Source organism: Anolis carolinensis, chromosome 5 (assembly GCF_035594765.1).
Source record: "Anolis carolinensis isolate JA03-04 chromosome 5, rAnoCar3.1.pri, whole genome shotgun sequence".
In the NCBI taxonomy this organism is placed as follows: Eukaryota; Metazoa; Chordata; class Lepidosauria; order Squamata; family Dactyloidae; genus Anolis; species Anolis carolinensis.
In genome coordinates, this window is record NC_085845.1 from 82424549 (window position 1) to 82444005 (window position 19457).

At 39.2% G+C, this 19457-nt stretch overlaps 1 protein-coding gene across 1 annotated transcript in view; it reads right to left on the reverse strand.

Annotated features, from left to right (window-relative positions):
* slc2a13 (solute carrier family 2 member 13) overlaps window positions 1-19457 on the reverse strand; it is a 173234-nt gene that overhangs the window by 99079 nt on the left and 54698 nt on the right. The window contains exon 4 of the mRNA XM_062981693.1: window positions 11965-12073. Coding sequence (XP_062837763.1) covers window positions 11965-12073 — 109 coding nt within the window. The remainder of the gene's footprint in view (window positions 1-11964; window positions 12074-19457) is intronic.

Genomic DNA, 19457 nt, shown 5'->3' on the forward strand with positions numbered 1-19457 from the left:
CGCTATTTCCATGTACAACAATCTATGGTACGTACATTTACTGATCCTGCATGCTCTGGTGTTGAGTTCAGCAGGCATACTTCCAAACAAAAACTTTGCTAGGTCTTACTTTCAGGGGAGGCCTTATATTTAGCAATTCAGCAAAAACTATACTAGGTCTTATTTTCAGGAGATGTCTTATTTTTGGGGAAACAGGGTACTTGTTGATTCAGACATTTTCTGCTTCCTGGTCATGGAAGCTTTCTAGTAGAACACTGTTAAATGCAATAGTTTGGTTTGCATAGCTCTTCTTAAGCAAATAAATCTGTATGTATATAATGTGTGTGTATATGTCATCAAGTCTCTTTATGAACATGAAATTCATAAGAATTTCTTAGGCAAAAAACACACAGAGGTGGATTTGCCAGTTCCTTATTCTAAATGCTATAACCTACAACACTTATTATTTACTGATGTTTTTCCATCCAATGCATACACATTTAAAGCTAAGGCAAGCTAACACTTGCTTCTCCCTTGCCTTTGAATAACTGTTGACTTACTAAATTATTCTCCCAAGACAGAACATGATTAAATATTTGTGCTTATTCAACCCCTTAGAAAAGAAAAATGAGCCAAAATATTTTCATACTATTCAAAATGTAGAAGTACAAACTTGCTAATGTATTTGAATAACTCAGTTAGCTTTTATGAGACTACTTTAAACCCAAACCAGGATTAAGGCTGTGTTTGAAATATTTTCCAATTATTGAATGTCACACATAGTGACTATTCCACTATAACAAAAATATTTAAGATAAAGTAGATAGTGCTAGGAGAGGAATGATTCAGAATGAGAGTATATTTCCCCAGAGAACTGTCCTATTTTACTAATAAGCCACACACCATTCCAAGGCACATTGCATACTCATCTCAGAATGCATTCCTCCTTCTGTGTATTTTTAAAAACATTTAGAAAACTCCCCATGTAAACTAATAACACAGGGGATGACAAAAATGAAGCAATAATTGTAGATATACTACGATGTAAAATGTCAGTTTTAAAGGTACATATGAGGCAGGCACGTAGCCAGGATTTTGATTCGGCGGGGGCTGAGTCTGAGTGAGAGAGGATCTACCCTAGCAAACCTTTTGTATCGTTATCCCAATACCCCCATGCATATGGGATATACTGAGCATGGTGATCAGATCATGATATGAATAAACATAACAGTTTAAAATAATAAATGTAAGGCCTTCTCGCGGACCACCCTGAGAATTTGGGGGGGGGGGGGCTGAAGCCCCTCAAGCACCCCCCCCCCGGCTACATGTCTGATGTGAGGCAAGAAGTTAATACATTTTGGCCATGTTTGTGCATTTACACAGAGTTTGGAAAAGTTACTTTTGGACTACAGCTTCTGGAAGTGCTCACTCAGTCTAAGTCCTGGCTGTGCTGACTAAAAGATTCTGGGAGTTACAGTCCAAAAACAAACTGGATATCTGCATTATGTACACATTCTAGGTGTATTGGATTTCTCAGAATATCATAGGCAATCACTTGTGGCTGAGTATGATTGTCTTCCCAAGGTAGAGTCTTGGCAGTGGGTCCATAAGTAGCTGTGGAGACCTATTTTGGATGCACATGGTCTTTCATGTTAAGAGCATTTCCAGGTGGAAGGCAATCAAGACATGGGTTTGCTTGAAACAACTTCCTCTTGGCACGTTTCTTCCTTTCACCCCCTATTCGTGCCCCCTCAAAATTCATGGCATCATTGATAACAGCTGACCTCCTATTACAACATTTGAATGCCAGGGATTCCCAGCTCTCTGTTTATTCCACATTTTTGTAGGTTAGCTTTAAGGTTGTCTTTAAATCTCTTTTGTTGTCTACTGACATTCCATTCTTGAGCTTAGAGTAAAGTAATTGCTTTGGGAGACATGGCCAGTCCAGCGAAGTAGATGGTGGATAATCATTGCTTCAACGCTGGTGTTTTCTTCTTCCACTATGCTGAAGTTTGTTTGCCTGCCTTCCCAAGAGATTTGCAGGAGTTCCAGAAGTTAAGAGCGATGAACCATTTTGCAGGCATACAATAGAATTGGAAGAACAATACCTTTATTTAAATAGTTTGTATTAAATTTTCAAAAAGAAACAATAAAATCCACCTTCGTGGACTGGGGAGAGGTATGAGAGGGAAGGAAGGATGGGGGTTAGAAAAGAGGGGGGGGGAGTGATGAAGGGTAGGTAGATTAAGGGGGGAGAGGTATGGGAAAGAGAAAAAGAAAAAAGAAAAATGGGGGGTCGGATTCCTTATCGATTCTTGACTTCCATTCTTCTATATAAAGTTGTCATAGCTGTTTATCTTATTTATATTGTTGATATTGATCTTGTGTGTGTGTGTGTGTGTCTACAACTGACACATCTTCTTCCAATTAAGGGCATTATAACAATGCCTGGTCATATTTTTTGTAAAATCAGGAGATCCTGAAAGCATCTTGGCATTCACTACCATTTTTCTTTTTATCTTATGAAAAAATAATGCATAGAAGCATTTAACATGACATGAACACAGCCAACACTAGTCTGTCATACAAATGTATATTTTATGTCTTTATACCAGGACTGCACAACTTTGATGTAGTAAGCTAAACCGCTTGGGGCTGCAAATATGTTTTTAGCACCTCACTTTCCAGTAAGGTATAATTAATGATTAATTAGAATTGTTGTTGTGGTGTGCCTTCAGGTTGTTTCAGACGTAGGGTTACCCTAAGGCAGTGGTGGTGAACCTATGGCATGCATGCCCTCTCTTCTGGCACTTGCAGCATCCTCGTCCGCTCGCCACCCCCACTCGCCTGGACTCTAAAAGGTTCGCCATCACTTGTCCTAAGGTGACTCTATCACAGAGTTTTCTTGTCAAGATTTATTCAAAGGAGATTTGCCTCTGTCATCCTCTGAGGCTGAGAGACTATCACTTGTTTAAATTCACCCAGTGGGTGAATTTGGATGGGAGCTGGATGGGTCAAGCCATAGCCCATAGTTCAAAACACTACAACACCTTTTCTAAATTCTGGATTTCTTTGCTTCTCTTTTTCCTACTTATCTTTCATTCTTCCTTTTCTAACTCCCTCCTTCCCTCTCTTTTCCTCACCTACCACCCTTCCTTCCTTCCTTTTTCCCCTCCTCCCTCCCCCCTCTTTTTCTTTCCTTCCTTCCTTTTTCCTTTTCTCCCTCCTTTTTTTCCCTCCCTCCTTACCTTCCTTCCTTTCAACACAACATGGGGTTAATCAAGACTTGCCCATTCACTCCATCCTTGTGTGAGATTATATTTCTTGTTAAAACTTCAGTGAATTCTCTGGATAACCAACTGGGTCAGTCTCTCATCCACAGAACTTGTTCACATGTTCTCAAAAGAAAATGACTAAAAGAATCTGCAAAGTTTAAGACACAATGCCCTTTTCTGTAATACCTTGAGTAACACATTAAACAAGGTACAGTCCATGCCTCACAAATCACTGTCAATTTTTCTCAGTCTGCCTTGCAAAAGATGTCATATCATTTTTTTGTTCTTTTTACCAATAGGAAAAAGTAAGGCGCTACAGTATTTACAGCTCTCATTCTGAAAATAATAGGCAATAGATTAATCATCCCACCCGACCAGAACATATATCAATGTACAGGAGAAAAGCCCACCAGAGTATCAACTGCACAGTTCCACGATACATTTAGGTGTACAGGTAGCCTATAAAATCTATGGTTAAAAGAAACACACAATATATGGCTTATATTAGGGAGACAATTAAATTTAGAAAAGTAACTACATTCTAAACATTTTTACAAAGAAAATGCTTTACTGTATGTAAAGTTAATTTGGGCTATGTAAATAATGTGGGCTATGTGTCCTTTCGAATGTCAACAAAGATGTGATCAAAGGTAGTAAGAACACACAGATATCATTCATATTTCTTTTCAGTTAAAAGGTAAAGTATATTTCTTACTTCTCAGAGTTCATCTCTGACTTTTTTAGGGGACAATTTCATCACTTTAACCATCCTCTAAGCTTCTAAAGGCTTTTTAAAAAAGCCTTTCTCTCCATATTTCTCTGCCTGCTAATTACCAAAGCTGTATGTATCTTACAACAAAGCCTCAGACTCTCTCCCGCATAGTCCGCACACTCACAGCTTTTAGATCCTCCAGGGAACTTATAATACTGCATTTGTGACATTGCAGTTATTACCAAGGCAACAGGCTGAAATCAAATAGTACTATGATTTCCTGGCAGGATCAAGGAAGGAAAAAATGGTCTATGAAAGAGTTTTTAATAACACCAATGGCTTCAAATGTGAACAGGGAAGAATACAAAGATGCTGGTGTGACATCTTTCACCAGAACAGGTAGGGGATTTAAATCCATTCAGATACTTTTGGAATGGAGTTCCCATTATCTCCACCACTGGCTATGCCGATGTTAATGTGGGAAAAAATCCATAGATTGCTGAAGCTACTCCTCCATTTAATGAACTATTTTAAAATATTAGATTTCAATAGGATTAGGAACACACACTCTCTCTGGTGCTTGTCACATTAGTAATTGTTTCAGGTCATTCAACTGACTAACAATTTGCTTCTTTTACACCTGGAAATTTAGAAGTATTGCCACGCACCTTTTTGCAGCATCAATGGCATTTGCACTTTTGTGACTTTCCAAACAAAATATGGCAATACCATTTACACCATCCTCTTTACTCCACTTCATGCTCCATATTTTTTTAAAAGCAAGAAGCTGTAATTGCATAATAATGTAAGGATGGAAATACCTATACTCTCACCCTGATGAGGGAGATAAACACACATCACAAAGTTTCCAGAAAGACTTCTTCCTATGCTTTTTCTGTGAACTACCACTTGCCTGATTCTGCTTCTGTGTATTGGTCTGTAAACTTTGATCTATTTTCTCTATATTTACTCATTATACATTCCCTGGATGCTGTGGTTTCCTTGTACATTAATCTTTAAAAAGATTACTGTGCAATTGTGCAGTAATGATATTTAAAATGCCAGAGAACACAGATCAAATGTAAAAGTATTGTCAAAGGCTTTCATGGCCAGAATCACGGGGTTGCTGTGAGTCTTTTGGGCTGTATGGCCATGTTCCAGAAGCTTTCTCTCGTGACGTTTCACCCACATCAGTGGCAGGCATCCTCAGTGGTGTGAGGTATGTTGGAAATTAGGCAAGGGAGGTTTATATATCTGTGTAAGGTCCAAGGTGGAAGAAAGAACTCTTGTCTGTTGGAGGCAGGTACTTCAACCAGGGAAGTCAGTCATAGCAGAGCACTTGATGAACCAACCTGGACACAGCATACTATTTGAGAACACAGAAATGCTGGACCGCTCTAACAACTACCACATCAGACTACACAGAGAAGCCATTGAAATCCACAGGCATGTGGACAATTTCAACAGAAAGGAGGAACCCATGAAAATGAACAAAATCTGGCTACCACTATTAAAAAAAACAACTCTAAAATCAGAACAGTAAATAAAGAACAACACTCTGTAAACAGAGAAATTCCGGATATGAAACAATCAGGGACAGTTAACACCTCCAAACAAGGGATTCCGCCAGGCAGGAAAAACCCAGGCCTTGAGGCCACAGGGCCATCAAATGCTAATCAAGGTGATTAATTACAGCATCCACATCTGCCTCCAACAGACAGGAGTTCTTTCTCCCACCCTGGAACTCACACAGATATATCAATCTCCCTTGTCTTGTTTCCAACATACCTCACACCTCTGAGGATGCCTGCCACAGATGTGGGTTAAACATCAGGAGAGAAAGCTTCTAGAACATGGCCATACAGCCCGAAAGCAACCTAAATGTAAAAGTGTTCTCTTTTGAACTCTTGGACACCTTGGTAAATTTATGGTAAAGCACTCAGCCATGTCATCTCCCAAAAGCAGTCTGGCCCAAAACTCCCAACACAATTTTACCACACAGAAATAATTAGGCCTAAAATTAGAAATAATCACCTTCCTGGCATAAACATTCATCTTAACATCTTAGCTGGCAAATTAACAGATATGTAATCAAACTGCAAGAAACATTTTCTTAACTGGTAAGCATACTGGAGTGGACAGCTAGTATATATTGCTCTCTGAAGTTTCTATATTTCCTCTCTTACAACAACAGTTTCTCAAGGACATCTTGTTCTTGTCAATCATACATCAAATACTTTCAAGGTGAACAAATCCAATTTGCCAGAACTGCCCTCTACCAATTGCTCAATCTTTTGTCTAATCTCTAGGTGCTTCCTTGCACAACTTCTGCATTGAAAAGTTTCCACTCAGCAATCACTACCACATTTTTTGTGGATAGCTCAAAATCTGTATTAGTGCAATGTCTTTAACTGGACCAATTAAGCAGCCACAAGAAATGTGCAGCTTAAAAGATGTTGCAGATTTCTTCATCAAACATGATGTTACAAAATACAGATTGGTGATGGAGGAAGAATGCAAGGCAGATATTTGACTTCGATACTGATGCTATTGTGTTGGCATGATCAGGGTTTTAAGATGAAATGGAAAAGACGCTGCATCAATATACAGTGTTCCCTCACTTATCGCGGGGGTTACATTCCAGGACCACCTGCAATAAGTGAAAATCTGAGAAGTAGGGACACTATATTTATTCTATGTGTGGAGGAGAGCAAACCACAGACCACTTACTACAATGCAGTCTGTACTTTATTTTAGCAGTTACAATATACAGTATACCGGCAGAGAAGAAGAATGGAAGCTTTTTTATTTCAAATCCTTCCCTCCCCTCCCCTCCTTCTCCCTTTATTTCTCCTTTTCCCCCTCTTCCAAAACCCCTTGGCACACTGCAAAAACCCATGAAACAGTGAAAATACCACAATAAATGTGTACATCAGTATTAATTGAAAATCCATGAAACAGCGAGGGAGCGAAAAGTGAACCGTAAAGTAGCGAAGGAACACTGTACATGGAACATAGGACGAAGGTGATGTCACAGTTCTAGATTCCACATGGAAATGTTCCTAAAACCCTTAGAAGAAGCAGAAGGAAGAAACAATGTTTGATCCTCTATTTTTGAAAATATAAAATCCAGCTAATACCGAGAAGTGTCAATCTCCTGATATGCAAGCAGGAAGGATTAATGTGTCCCATATCATAAGAACACTTCAGAAAGTAATAGAAAACTGACACCAATGCTCATCTTCAAGGTGACTGTGAATGTCCCAGGTAGCAATGACAGGAAATGACTCCCACCCAGCTGCATTTGAGAGCATGAATCTTTTTTCATCTGAATGGCTGAGAGCAATTGCCATTTGTTTCCACTTCCAGAACTACCTCCATCAGCTGCTATCCCAGCTGGTTATTACGCAGCTTCATTATGTAACCAGGAGAAAAAAAAACAGTGGCCAATTTTGCTTATATTCGTCTTTTTTCCTTCCTTTCCCCACAGTAAACCACCTTTAGTGCCTTGGACAAAAATGGTATATAAATGTAGTTAACAGAATCATTTTCTTCAGCAGTTTCACAAAGAAAAATCTTGTTTGCCATTGATAGCATTTTCCCTTCCTGATCCACCCACAGCCTATAACCATTTGTGGTTCTGTCACCATGGTTCTTGTATTCAGAATATAGTCAACGTGAAAATAGATGAAAGAAACCTAAAATTATAATGCATCAGGAGCAAACCATTCAATGTATGGGGTTACAATAAGTGTTGGAGGTTATCAAACAATGTCACATAATATGAATCATAACATTTCAGCTTACAAAAAGAGAACAGTTACATAGTATTAATCCATTTCAAAAGCAATCAACAGGAAAGATATCATTGCTTTAAATATTTTTTACTTGTGTAAAACAAATTGCTTTTTTTAAAACGGATGTGCATTTATTTATTTTTTAAATCTGAATAATAAATTATCCAAAACTGTGCATTTCTAACACTTGGCTCTTAAGAGATTTTGATAATAAAGGTATCTCAGACATGAAAATGTATTTTTCTGCAATAATTTCTGTTCCCCTCTCTCACATATTGAATGAGATAAATTCTATACTGTCTGCAAAAACCACTGCTAGGTAAGGCGTTTAAGATCTAAAAACAGCTACAAGTTTAGAATAAGCCAAGTTAGCTAATGAGTACCATAGATCTTAACAGAGTCTCATTAAACTTCTTTAAAAGATTTGGATATAATCCCAATTGAGCAAATTTGTTTTTGAAGGAACTTCACAGAGTTTCACTGCTTCGCCATTTGTATTTACTGTTAGTTATTTTCACAAGTTGAAAGTTAGACCTTCATCCTACACTTTCTAAATCCGTGAGATGCACAGGAATAAGCACTTAGAAGGTGCATGGCAGAAAAATGCTATTCACTTTTATCTATGTTTAAGAAATTAAATTACCATATACATTTTTAGCTCACACTTAAGGGAGGCAGACAACCTCAGATTAAGTGCTTCCCAAATATCACCTGTCAATTATCTAGAGAAATGTAGGAATATTTTATGCTATGTGTTTAAATAACTTTCAGGATATCATTAAAATGGAGAAAGGGTGGAGAAGTTGAATTATTGAAGTCATGAAATCTGCATGATCAGAATCGTAAAATGGAATGGAAGACGTACTGACTTGAATGGGTTAGGCTCTACCAAGTGTTATGGTTGTAGGATTTCTCTTCAACCTTAGGCGAAATACACAGCTTAGCACAAGCAAAAAATATGATTTCGTGATAGCAAGGGTGAGTGTTAATTCTGGTTGGAAAGTTGACACAGCAAATAGGAACCAAAGAGTACAGTCTCTTTGAATTTAATCTAGAATCAAAGAGCAACCCCTTGCTATGCTGGAAAATACAATTAAAATACTCCTGACAGATGACCATTCAACCTCTATCTGTAAAAGTCTAGAAAGGGAGACCCTACCATGCTCCAAGTCCTTGCCCTTAGTAAGTTCTTTCTAATGTTTAGGACAGGGATGAAAAAGTCCTTTGGGTGACGGTTGCCAGTTGGGTTCTAGCTGACTGAAGTAAAGGCTCCCCAGAGGACCAAAGCGCAGATTGTATCGGAGAAGGTGATCCTATAATTAACCTGGACCCAAACCATGTAGGGCTTTAAAGGTCATAATCAACACTTTGTACTTTGCTCAGAAACTAATTGGCAGCCAGTAGAGTGATTTTAGTATGGGTATACTGTGTTCTTTCCTGATGTACCCATAACCAATCTGGCTGCCATGTATTGAACTAACTGACATTTCCAAACTTTATACAGAGCTAGCCCAATGTACAGCGAATTGCAGAAATCCAACCTTGAAGTTCCCAGTGTGTGCACTACCACTTTTAGATCTTTCAATTTTAGAAAGGGGAGCAACTGTATATCAGCCAAAGCTGACATACATGGGCTGACATTTGGAGAGGTGGAATCATGAGCACACCGAAACAGCTAACACAGCCTCTCAGAGGGAGTGCAACCCCATCCAGAACTGATTGATAACCTCCATCCCCAGGTTACGACCCTTAATGGCAAGCACCTCTGTCTTATCTGGATTCAGTTTTGATTTTTTTTATCCATGTCCTGGTCAGTTCTGACAGTGAGGATAGGGGGCTGTTGGAAGGGCCAGAGTTGGAGTTGGAAACCAGTAGCTCCCAGCAGTCTTCCCAGCCTAACTAAGTTATTGCAGAAGAGGATCCTTCAGCAGTAGCCATCACTTTTCAGCAGGCCAAGAAAGCAGAGGCCAGTACATCAGGGCAGGTTGATGAAGGCTTAAGTGCACCATCCCTTTTAAAATACAGATGAACCCGCAGGTCTGCCTGAATCACAGAGAAATGGACTCTACACAAGCAATATCTGAGAACATAGGATAAAAGGTTCTCAAGGGTTCGGTCCTGTTGAAGGTGGCAATGTCTTTGATGTAAATTTGGACTTTAGTTTATGAGCCTTGTTGATTCTGGACTGTATCTTGGATTGCTGTGTTTTGGATTTGGGACTCTGCTATCTTTGGACTGCCAGTTTTATTGGCTTAGGACTGGAATTCTGGTTGATGTTTGTTGTAGCTTTGGAATTCTTTCAGCTTGACCATGGCAATTTGGCCTGTGAAAATTGGGCTTACCAGCGTTGGCTGGGCCCTTGCTCCGGGCCCGCCATGTTGCTCTGGCTGTCTCTGCTCCTGCAGCCAGGGAAGAAGGAACGCTGCTCCTGCCAGATAACTGAGCAAGGGAAGGTGGGTGAGTGAGTGAGAAAGTGAAGGCTGGTGGTGGCAGCAAGAGCCTGGAAGAGGTGGCCAGGTCCGACTTCTCCCACCACTCCAGCCGGGCCATGCCGGGAAACATGGACTCGGAAGAGGGGGCGGGACTCGTGGAGGACTCCGCCCCCTCTTCCGAGTCCTCCACATTCCAGTGCCAGTGCTGGTAGAGAAGGGTTCACTAGCTCCCTGGGGCTTGCAAGGGGGAGAAAGGCCAGATAACAATTAAAATAATGTATAAATATTAAAATTAAAATAGTGTCCCTACTTCGCGGATTTCCACTTATCACGGGAGGTCCTGGAACGGAACCCATGCAATAAGTGAGGGAACACTGTATATGTTAATATCAGAACTTTGTTTCAATCTTATGTTGTTTGTTTAATTAATTAATTACAGTATTTATATTCTGCCCGTCTCACCCCAAAAGGGACTCAGGACAGATCACAGAACGCATATACGGCAAACATTCAATGCTGATAATAACAATGACAAGACAGACAACAGATAGAGGTATACAGTATAGAGGCTTTTCCATCTTTTGGCATCTTTGCAGGCTGTGCTCGGTTCCAGCCACTGGGTGGTGCTGTCACTCCATCTCCCTGCCGAAGAGCTTTCTTTGTTCGTAAACTTCCATCTAAATACCTCTCTGCTGTAATGCGGTTCCTATTTATCTACTCACATTTGTTTTGAACTGTAAGGTTGGCAGAAGCTGGGTTAAAGGACAGGAGCGCACCCTGACCCAGGCTTAGAACTCTCAACATTTCGGTTGGCAAGATTTATTGCAGCTTGCTGATTAACCTGCTGTGCTAAAGCCCGGCTCACACTCCCCGAATATTATAAATGCCCATGAGTGGGGCTAAGCCTCAGTTCCTTTTTTCTGCTACGACCTGCAGCAGTTAGGAACCTCTTCTAGTAGCACTGTATCCTTCTTCAATGGTTTTAACAGTTTTGACTCAGCCTTTCTATTAACTACTTGCTTGCCTATCTACTTACTGGACTGACTCTTAACGATGTACAATTTTCATAGCCACCACGAAGAAGAAATTGTAGTATTTTTTTTCTTTAAAGGGTAGAATTGCACAACAAGCTGGCTATTTTTGTCATATTCTTAACATGACAATGTGGTATTTATAAACAGATTACAGATTTAAACTGAAGGATTTGCACCATGTTCAAGCTGTACACAGCTTTCTTCCTTCACGAGTAACACCCACCTCAGCCTTTTTCGTTATTAGCATTTGTTGTGTTTATATTTATATTGTTTGGAACCAATCATTGTGTTGATAATACTCTCTTTGACAGGCATGTGTGGGCATAGGTATTACTAAAAAATGTAGGGAAAAAACTGGAAGCAATGTGTATTTGGAAAAGTAGCTACAATCAGTCTCAAGATTTATGTCATACAAGCCTGATTCAGAGATAATAAAGTGCAATAGACTATTAATGCCAAAAAAAAGTCCAAACTCTACTTTGCTAGCTACAAGCCTGTATTTCAGGGCTTGAACAAAACAACCAGACACGCACACACAAATTAAATATATTCCCTTAAAGGAAGTTTGTGATATTCATGCAATATTACAGAGGAAACATTTTACTAAAATTTATTTACATGCACTCCTTATACTGTTGTATCCAAAGACTTAATGAGTTTATAAAATGTTTATCTTTTGTTGAACTTAAAGTACAGTCTAATATCAAAAAATGGTTTTTTTAAAATGATACATACATGACTGTGTTAATACCTGCCAGCTGTTGGAACATTTGTAGACCACAGCCCACAATCAACTCTCTTCGAGTTGGAGGATAGCTCAGCATTCTGTAGATCACAGGTCCAGCTTCAAACAAACAAAGAAAATGATATATATTAATGATATATATTAGTTTAGAATTTTCACTTATGGAAATACAGCCACCTCCATGTACTTTTAAACAAAACCCATTTATCTTTACTGCAATTAGCTGTTTAAACTGAAGCCAAATAGCTAATTAGCTTAGATCAGGCAAATGTTTGGAATCATACCGTTTTGGGACTTCAATCAATGAAATAAAATGGTTATATCTTTAGAAGATCAAATGCTTAACATTTAAAGCTAGCAAGACACAAGAAAATATTATCAGGCATGATCCCATATGACATCAGTCCCATCAAATCCACATCACAAGTGCAATTACATACAACCTATTTAGAGTTTAGAATTAACCTGTTAAATTATCATTCATTAGAACTTCTTTGCAGTTTCCACAAATTCAACAGATGTCTTATCAATGCCAAAATATTATCTCATTAATTAGGTTGTTAGAATTTGTTAGAGGGGGTGTTCCTGCTTCTATCATATTTAGTTTTAAAAAACCCCAGGAAGGTCTGATACCTCAGGAGAAGAAATACCAGTAAGAGAGGAAACACATCTCACTGCTCTTTTTCAAACTGGTTAATCTGTGTGATTTATTTGGAAGGACAGTGGGGTAGGGAAGAGGGGGAGAGACTTTCTGGAGTTAGGTCAGAGCAGAGGAGTTGGGTTTATGGAATAGAAGGCGGGGCTTTGGGAAAGAAGAAAAAAGTGACTCTCAAAGGGAGTGATTTGTTTGCTTTACAGGAGATCAATGTCATCCCTGGCCCACCTGCATAGGTCTGTATATTCTGGTCTGATTTCTACTGTATGCCATGATTACAATATGTAATACAATATTATATATTTTGTAAGTATCACATATCCTATTATAGTATAATGATTTATATTATGGTATGGTATACAATCTTGTATATTATTATTTGGGTTGTGCTGCAATGAATCTCTTTATAATCTTGCATACGGTGCTATTAACTTGGTTATTAAGTGAAAAGCTTTCAAAACACCCATACACATACCTTTCATTCTTCCTCTCTTTCCTCCTACACTACTCATTCTGCTTTTTATCACCCACTGTCATCCTTTTCCCCACCCCTTTTTTATCTATCTCCCTTAAATTGTATGATTTATGTAAGCTGGGAACTGAGATGAGTGGGCTTTTTCGATATCTGATAATTAAAACTGAAGATGCCACAGACTAAATTGGGATTTCCTGGCTCCTGTATGCAAAGCATATGCTCTAGCACTGATCTTTGCAGATACATCTTGATATCAAAACATTTAGGGAAAACATGCAAGAATAAAAAGCAATATTACACATTGACAGCTTATGTAACCTTATGTGTGACTTTTCCTATTCACTCTTCATCACTGTTGTGTTAATTCTTGATGTTAAAGAAGTATTCATAACTCATAGAGAAACTAAAATTTCTAAATCAGAAATTATTATTATCATTATTATTATTTTAAAAAAAAACCCTTGACAGACATAGTAAAAGAGCTAAATGTGAAGCACAGGCCTAAATTTAGATCACTAGAGTTGACCCAATAAAACAACAGATATTTTACTGTTATGTAAACCCCGTTTATTCATTGGCTTTTTTCTCCATTTAGGATTAACAACTGGACTAAGAAAACATAATTCCATCTACAATTGAGTAGAGAACATAAGGATAAGATGCATGTTCGGATATAACCAGTGGAGGATCAGTAGGTACCAAATGTAGCGAATTGACAGTTGTTATTTAGAAGTACTGATTTGCTTTGGCAATGTCTTTGGGACATAATAAAGGTCAGTTTATAACTTTAAATCCAAGCAGCTCTGCTTTAAAACCAAAATTTGCTTTTGGCCTATTTTACCACTGGGAGCAATTTACTTCAAACTACAATTTTATTCTGTCTACGCAGAACCTGTGATGTATTACCATGCTTGCAACCAATTTATCACCAAATAAAATCCAATAAAGTCATTCTACAAAAGAAGGAAAGCAATTCAAAAACACACCACAAGGAATTCCTCTTACTTTCATAAAATGGTCCCTAACAAGGAGTACTGAATTGTTCATTTTATGTGTAATTTGAAAAGTATATCTGTGGCCTTTATGGGAGTTTGAAACTCACAGAACTAAGCACCACTTTTCTTTCCAGAATTTCAATGGAGCTTCTCATTTATGATTATTTATCACACTTTTATTATTCCTGTTCACTTAATTAAAAATGTACTTTGTTCAAAAGTCCTTAGTTGTTTCAAAAATAAGACTTTATTTATGGCGGGCAATATATGGGTTGATATTTGTGTGTGACTTCCACAACACAAATATCATATCATAGATAATATCTCCATAGCACAGATATTTCTGTAAGAATCAAGTGTCACATTGTTAGTGAGAATGTGAGGATTTTCAATAATTACAGTAATATATACCAATATTGTTATTCTTATGTTACAGAAAGGGAGGGAAAAACAGACAGAAGCCAAGAAATTGTTATCTTAGACAACATACTCAGCAAATCAGTCTGAACTGCAATTTGGCTAAGGTCATCCAAGGCATGGCTACAATGGCAATTAAATGTCTGTGTACTCTTAATGATGGAAATTCTATAGTTTTGTCAGGAATAAAACCTAGTCCTTTCCTAATTATCCAGTGGTTATACGAACTAATTGGATGATGTTGTATAATCAAACTATGTATAAATAGTTTGGAAAAGCTCTGCGCCTGGTCCTTGGAAAGGACCAGGCGCAGAGCTTTTTCTGTTTCTGCCCCTGCCTTATGGAATGCCTTGCCGCCCTATATGAGAGCCATGCGTGAGTTGGGGCCTTTTACCCTAGCACTCAAGACATGGCTCTTTACTAGAGCTTTTAATCTATTTTAATATTTTTAAATCAATATTTGTATGTATGTATTTTTATCCTTTACAATTTTATCTTGTAAATCGCCTAGAGCATCGTGGATGGAGGGCGATTAATAAGTAATTAAATGATGATGATGATGATGATGATGAAATCAGGCAGGGTAGGTGCAAAAGTAAGTTAACTCCATATTATAATAGTGAATGAAAGAGATTACAGGCAGACCTCGACTTATGAACAACTCATAGTTAGGGATGAGGGTGACACAAGAGGAAGTGAGAAATCTACCCCTTGGATGAGAAATTCACCCCTGAAAGAGTTATCATGGGAAAAGGGTATCCCAACTGAAGCTTTATCACTGTGCCGTCACACCTGGGGCTATAACTCTTAGCAAAAGAGGCATGGACGTGACATCTTTCCCCAGGGGATTGCTTCTTGCCCTCCTTTGGGGAAACTGGAACTCCCAAGGACCAAAACACTGTAGATAACTCAAAACTGGTTTTATTGTTCACAAAAGGTTATCCCTTTAAGGCAATTAGCTGGAAGTTTCAAAGGGGTAAAGGAAAATATAGTCTTTGGTTATCTTAAGTCCAAAGAGCTTTGCAGCTGAGAAGCTGTTCCAGGTCCCTCTTTCTCAATGGCTGTGAATGCCGAAGCAATCCTCAGCCTCAGTCCAAATGGCCTATGTTTGAAGATCCAGACTTCCTTTGGTGCCAAAGAACTGATTTGAAGGTGCTTGAGACTCCTCAACGTCGTCCAGATTGGCCCTGAACATGAAGCATAAGTCTCAAGGGTAAGAACCTCAGAATTGGTGCTGAGAGGTAACTTAATCAAGGGCTTTTAGAGCCAAGTCTCTCTCTCACATCCATCTGGTAGAAAGCTTGATGGTGGAATGAAAAAAAGGAAACACTGTCCTACTCCAGGAAGAGGTGGAGCCAAACAATTGAACTGAGGAAGCAATATAACTGGTGCAAACAACACTGATTGACAGCTATGAATAACCAATCAATCCAACTACATTTACAGGGTAAAGGCAAAATCAGGCATGATACAGCAATTCAAATCTTGCAACTTACAGTTCGACATATAGATGGCACCACTCGCGCCATCACAATCACCCATCCTTGTTTCAACAAACTACATTTCTGAGGATTCAAAACAGCAGCTATTGCTGTTAATCAGTATAGATAGGGCTCCAAAACTACAGTTGTGAGAAAACCTGCAAATAGGGACTCACTTCAAACGACTTCTGTTAACAAATGCTGACATAATTGTCTCAAGTAGAATCACAAACTGGGTAGAATTCCCATTCTTATGAAATCTATGTTTTGAATATATACTTCTTTTCTATAAGGTTTTTAAAAGGATGGTTCATGAGTTAATATATATGTCCTTTGGACTTTGTTTTCAGTGCAGGATGGTATGATGGTGATTATGGTATGGAGGACCTGGTCACAGTTCCTGTCAAGAGTCAGACGCCAGTTAACAAACAAAACAGAGTTTATTCTGAAGATAAGCCAAAAATAACACAAAAACAAGCCACACTGTTTTCCCATGCTGGCATTCAATAAAAACTAAAGACGCTTCAATTCAGCTTTGGAGAAACAAATAGAGTTGACTGCAAGGAAATATGCAAAATAAACAAAGGCTTGAAACCTTCCAAAAGCTGCAGAGTATAACAGAAAGTGCAAAAGCCTCTTTTGGCTTCAAACCGTTTCTGAAAACAGACAGCCGGCTCTGCGGAGTTAAAGGGACAGTTCCCAAAAGAAAAACAGCAAACTGGCTTGAAAACAAACAAACTAGAAGAGCAGTAAACTGCTTCCACGGTGCAGATAAAGCCGAAGCTTCAAAGGGATGATGAATAGTTGTCGTCAGGAGAATCCAAGGTCAGGTTGGGAGGCAGCAGCAAATTCCGAAAGGCAAACCAGTATTCAGAAGCCGGGAGTAGTCGCCAGTCAGAGAGCGTAGACAGAAGCCAGGTCAAATTCAATCCAAAGTCCGAAGAGGGTGCAGTCATCCAAACCAGGTCCACGATAAGACACAGTGAGAGCCAAGCCAGATGGTATCAGCAGCTAGAAATAGTAATCAGAATGCAGTCCAAGGAAACCCACACAGTTCCATCCCTCTGCTGCAGAGCAGTCCCAGATAACTTACATCCGAATCACAGTCCAAGTCCAGTCTTCACGGAAACACAGAGATCCCAATGGCGCCTCAGCAACACCTTGCCACACGCAAAGTGCAATGGCCAAACATTCCCATTTTATTCCCCTTCCTACTGGGTGACCAAACACTCACACCCAAACACCAGGTGTCCCAAATCTACTCAGAGTCCGAACTCCACACAGCTAGAGCTCGTGGATCCGGAGTACCTAGCAATTCGTCGGAGTCCCAATCATCCTGCCCACACTTAGCCCCATGAACACTTCCTCCCTTCTCCAAGCATCCCAAGTGGGGTCAGCTCCTGCAGAAACCCCAGGTTCAGTAGTATCCATAGGCCCCAAATCCCCAGACATCTCCGGTGGCTGTGCCCATTCAGTGCCCACTTCCCCAGCCACCACCTGTTCTTCAGCATCCATTTCCCCAAACTCCCCATCTGAATCTTCCTCAGAAGATCCCCCATATAGCTCTCTAAGTCGCTTCCTGAGCAACTCCTCCAGTGAACCCTCATCACGAGGGTTTTTTCTTCCTCTTCGAATCCCATCACCATCAACCATAATCCCCGAAGGCGCAGTCACAACACATAGCCAGTATTTCAATTAAAATTTTAACAGAAAAAAACACAAAGAAAATTAAAAATACCAATGCATGCATAAACACAGACATCCTTTCACAAAACTTACACACAAATCTAAACTACAAACATATACATAAACCAATATAAAAAGAGGGTTTCTTGCTTCCCTTTTTCAGCCATAACCTTAAAGCAAACTGATATCTTCAATTACTAGCTCTTTCCCCTAAAATACAGGAATTGCAATAATGTATGTTAACTGACTTCAGTCGTGTCTGATGACATATGAGAGGCTGAACAAGCCACCTACTGGGTTGCCTGAATATGCATGGAAAATAAGGTAGATAAAGTAGTACATGGCTAGCTATATTCTGATCCGCACATAAATCCAGAAGTTAATAGTCAGATTACATTTTATAAGAATTCACAAAGAATCAAATTCCTCAGCCATCCCTACCTACAGATGCTTAAGGCCTTCTACTCCATATCTAATACCAAGTACACAGATTCCTCAGACAAAGTGAGGTTGTGACATTGGGAGAGGTACCACAAATGAAATCCCATGCACCTGCATGAGGAAGAGCTGTTCCTGGAAGAAAACTGTGTTGGGAGATCCAATTATTATGGATATATGGATCAGACTGTGTCCTTGCTAACCTTGGCTTTCAAATTCTTAACACTGTTCCTATTCTAAAAAAACTAAGAAAGACTCCAAATATAACATGTTTTTCTCCAAATGTCCAGTCATTGAGGGATGTACACTAAAAATTAAGCACAATCCTTAGACTATACATTTTAGGCTCCATAATCAGCTGAAGCAATACTTAAGACAGTAATACCAGCACACCTAGTGAAAAGTAAATCACACTGGCTTCAGTGGAATTTCAAAGATACAATAATCTTTATTTTCAATTTTAAAATGAGTTTCATTTTTAAAAGTGAGCCTGTTAAATGAGTTCTCCATTTCTATCTTAGCTTAAATAAGGCAAGTCTATCATAAATGATAATGCTCATAAGCATCTATCTCCCTTTCCATACTCTTCCAGATATTAGCTAGCTACCTTAGCACTGCAGTAGTTTATGTTATTTTAGGCTCAGGCTTGAAAGTTCCACTACTGTGTTTCCTAAATGTGATTCTGAAGCCTTGGAAGTAGGAAGGTGCAAGTCAGACACATTGGACTAAAATGCTTCAAATGACGGCGGAGAAGCCATGCTATAGTTTGTTTTTAATGTTAGACAACAGTAGAAACCACAGCAAACTCCCTGAGCTGTGGGTGGTTGTGCATTTTCCGGGCTGTATGGCCATGTTGCAGAAGCATTCTCTCCTGACGTTTCGCCCACATCTTGAGAGGTTGTGAGGTATATTGGAAAACTACCCACCCTGGACCTTCCACAGATATATAAACCTCCCTTACTTAGTTTTCCAATATACCTCACAACCTCTGAGGATGCCTGCCACAGATGTGAGTGAAACGTCAGGAGAGAATGCTTCTGGAATATGACCATACAGCCTGGAAAATGCACAACAACCCAGTGATTCTGGCCATGAAAGCCTTTGACAACTCCCTGAGCTGTATTTTGACTGCCAGCTAGTGGTCATGATCTAAGCCACCCCCACCCTAGAAAGCCCCAACAGTATGGTATTCAAAGAGATACTAGTGTTAACCTATTTTAGAACAGAAATGAAGTTTGTAAAGAAAAGCAGGTACCAGGAGAGATAGAGATTCTAGTGGCAGCTTTAAGACTGAGTCATTTTAACATTAGCTTCTGTAAATTTCAACAGATTTCTT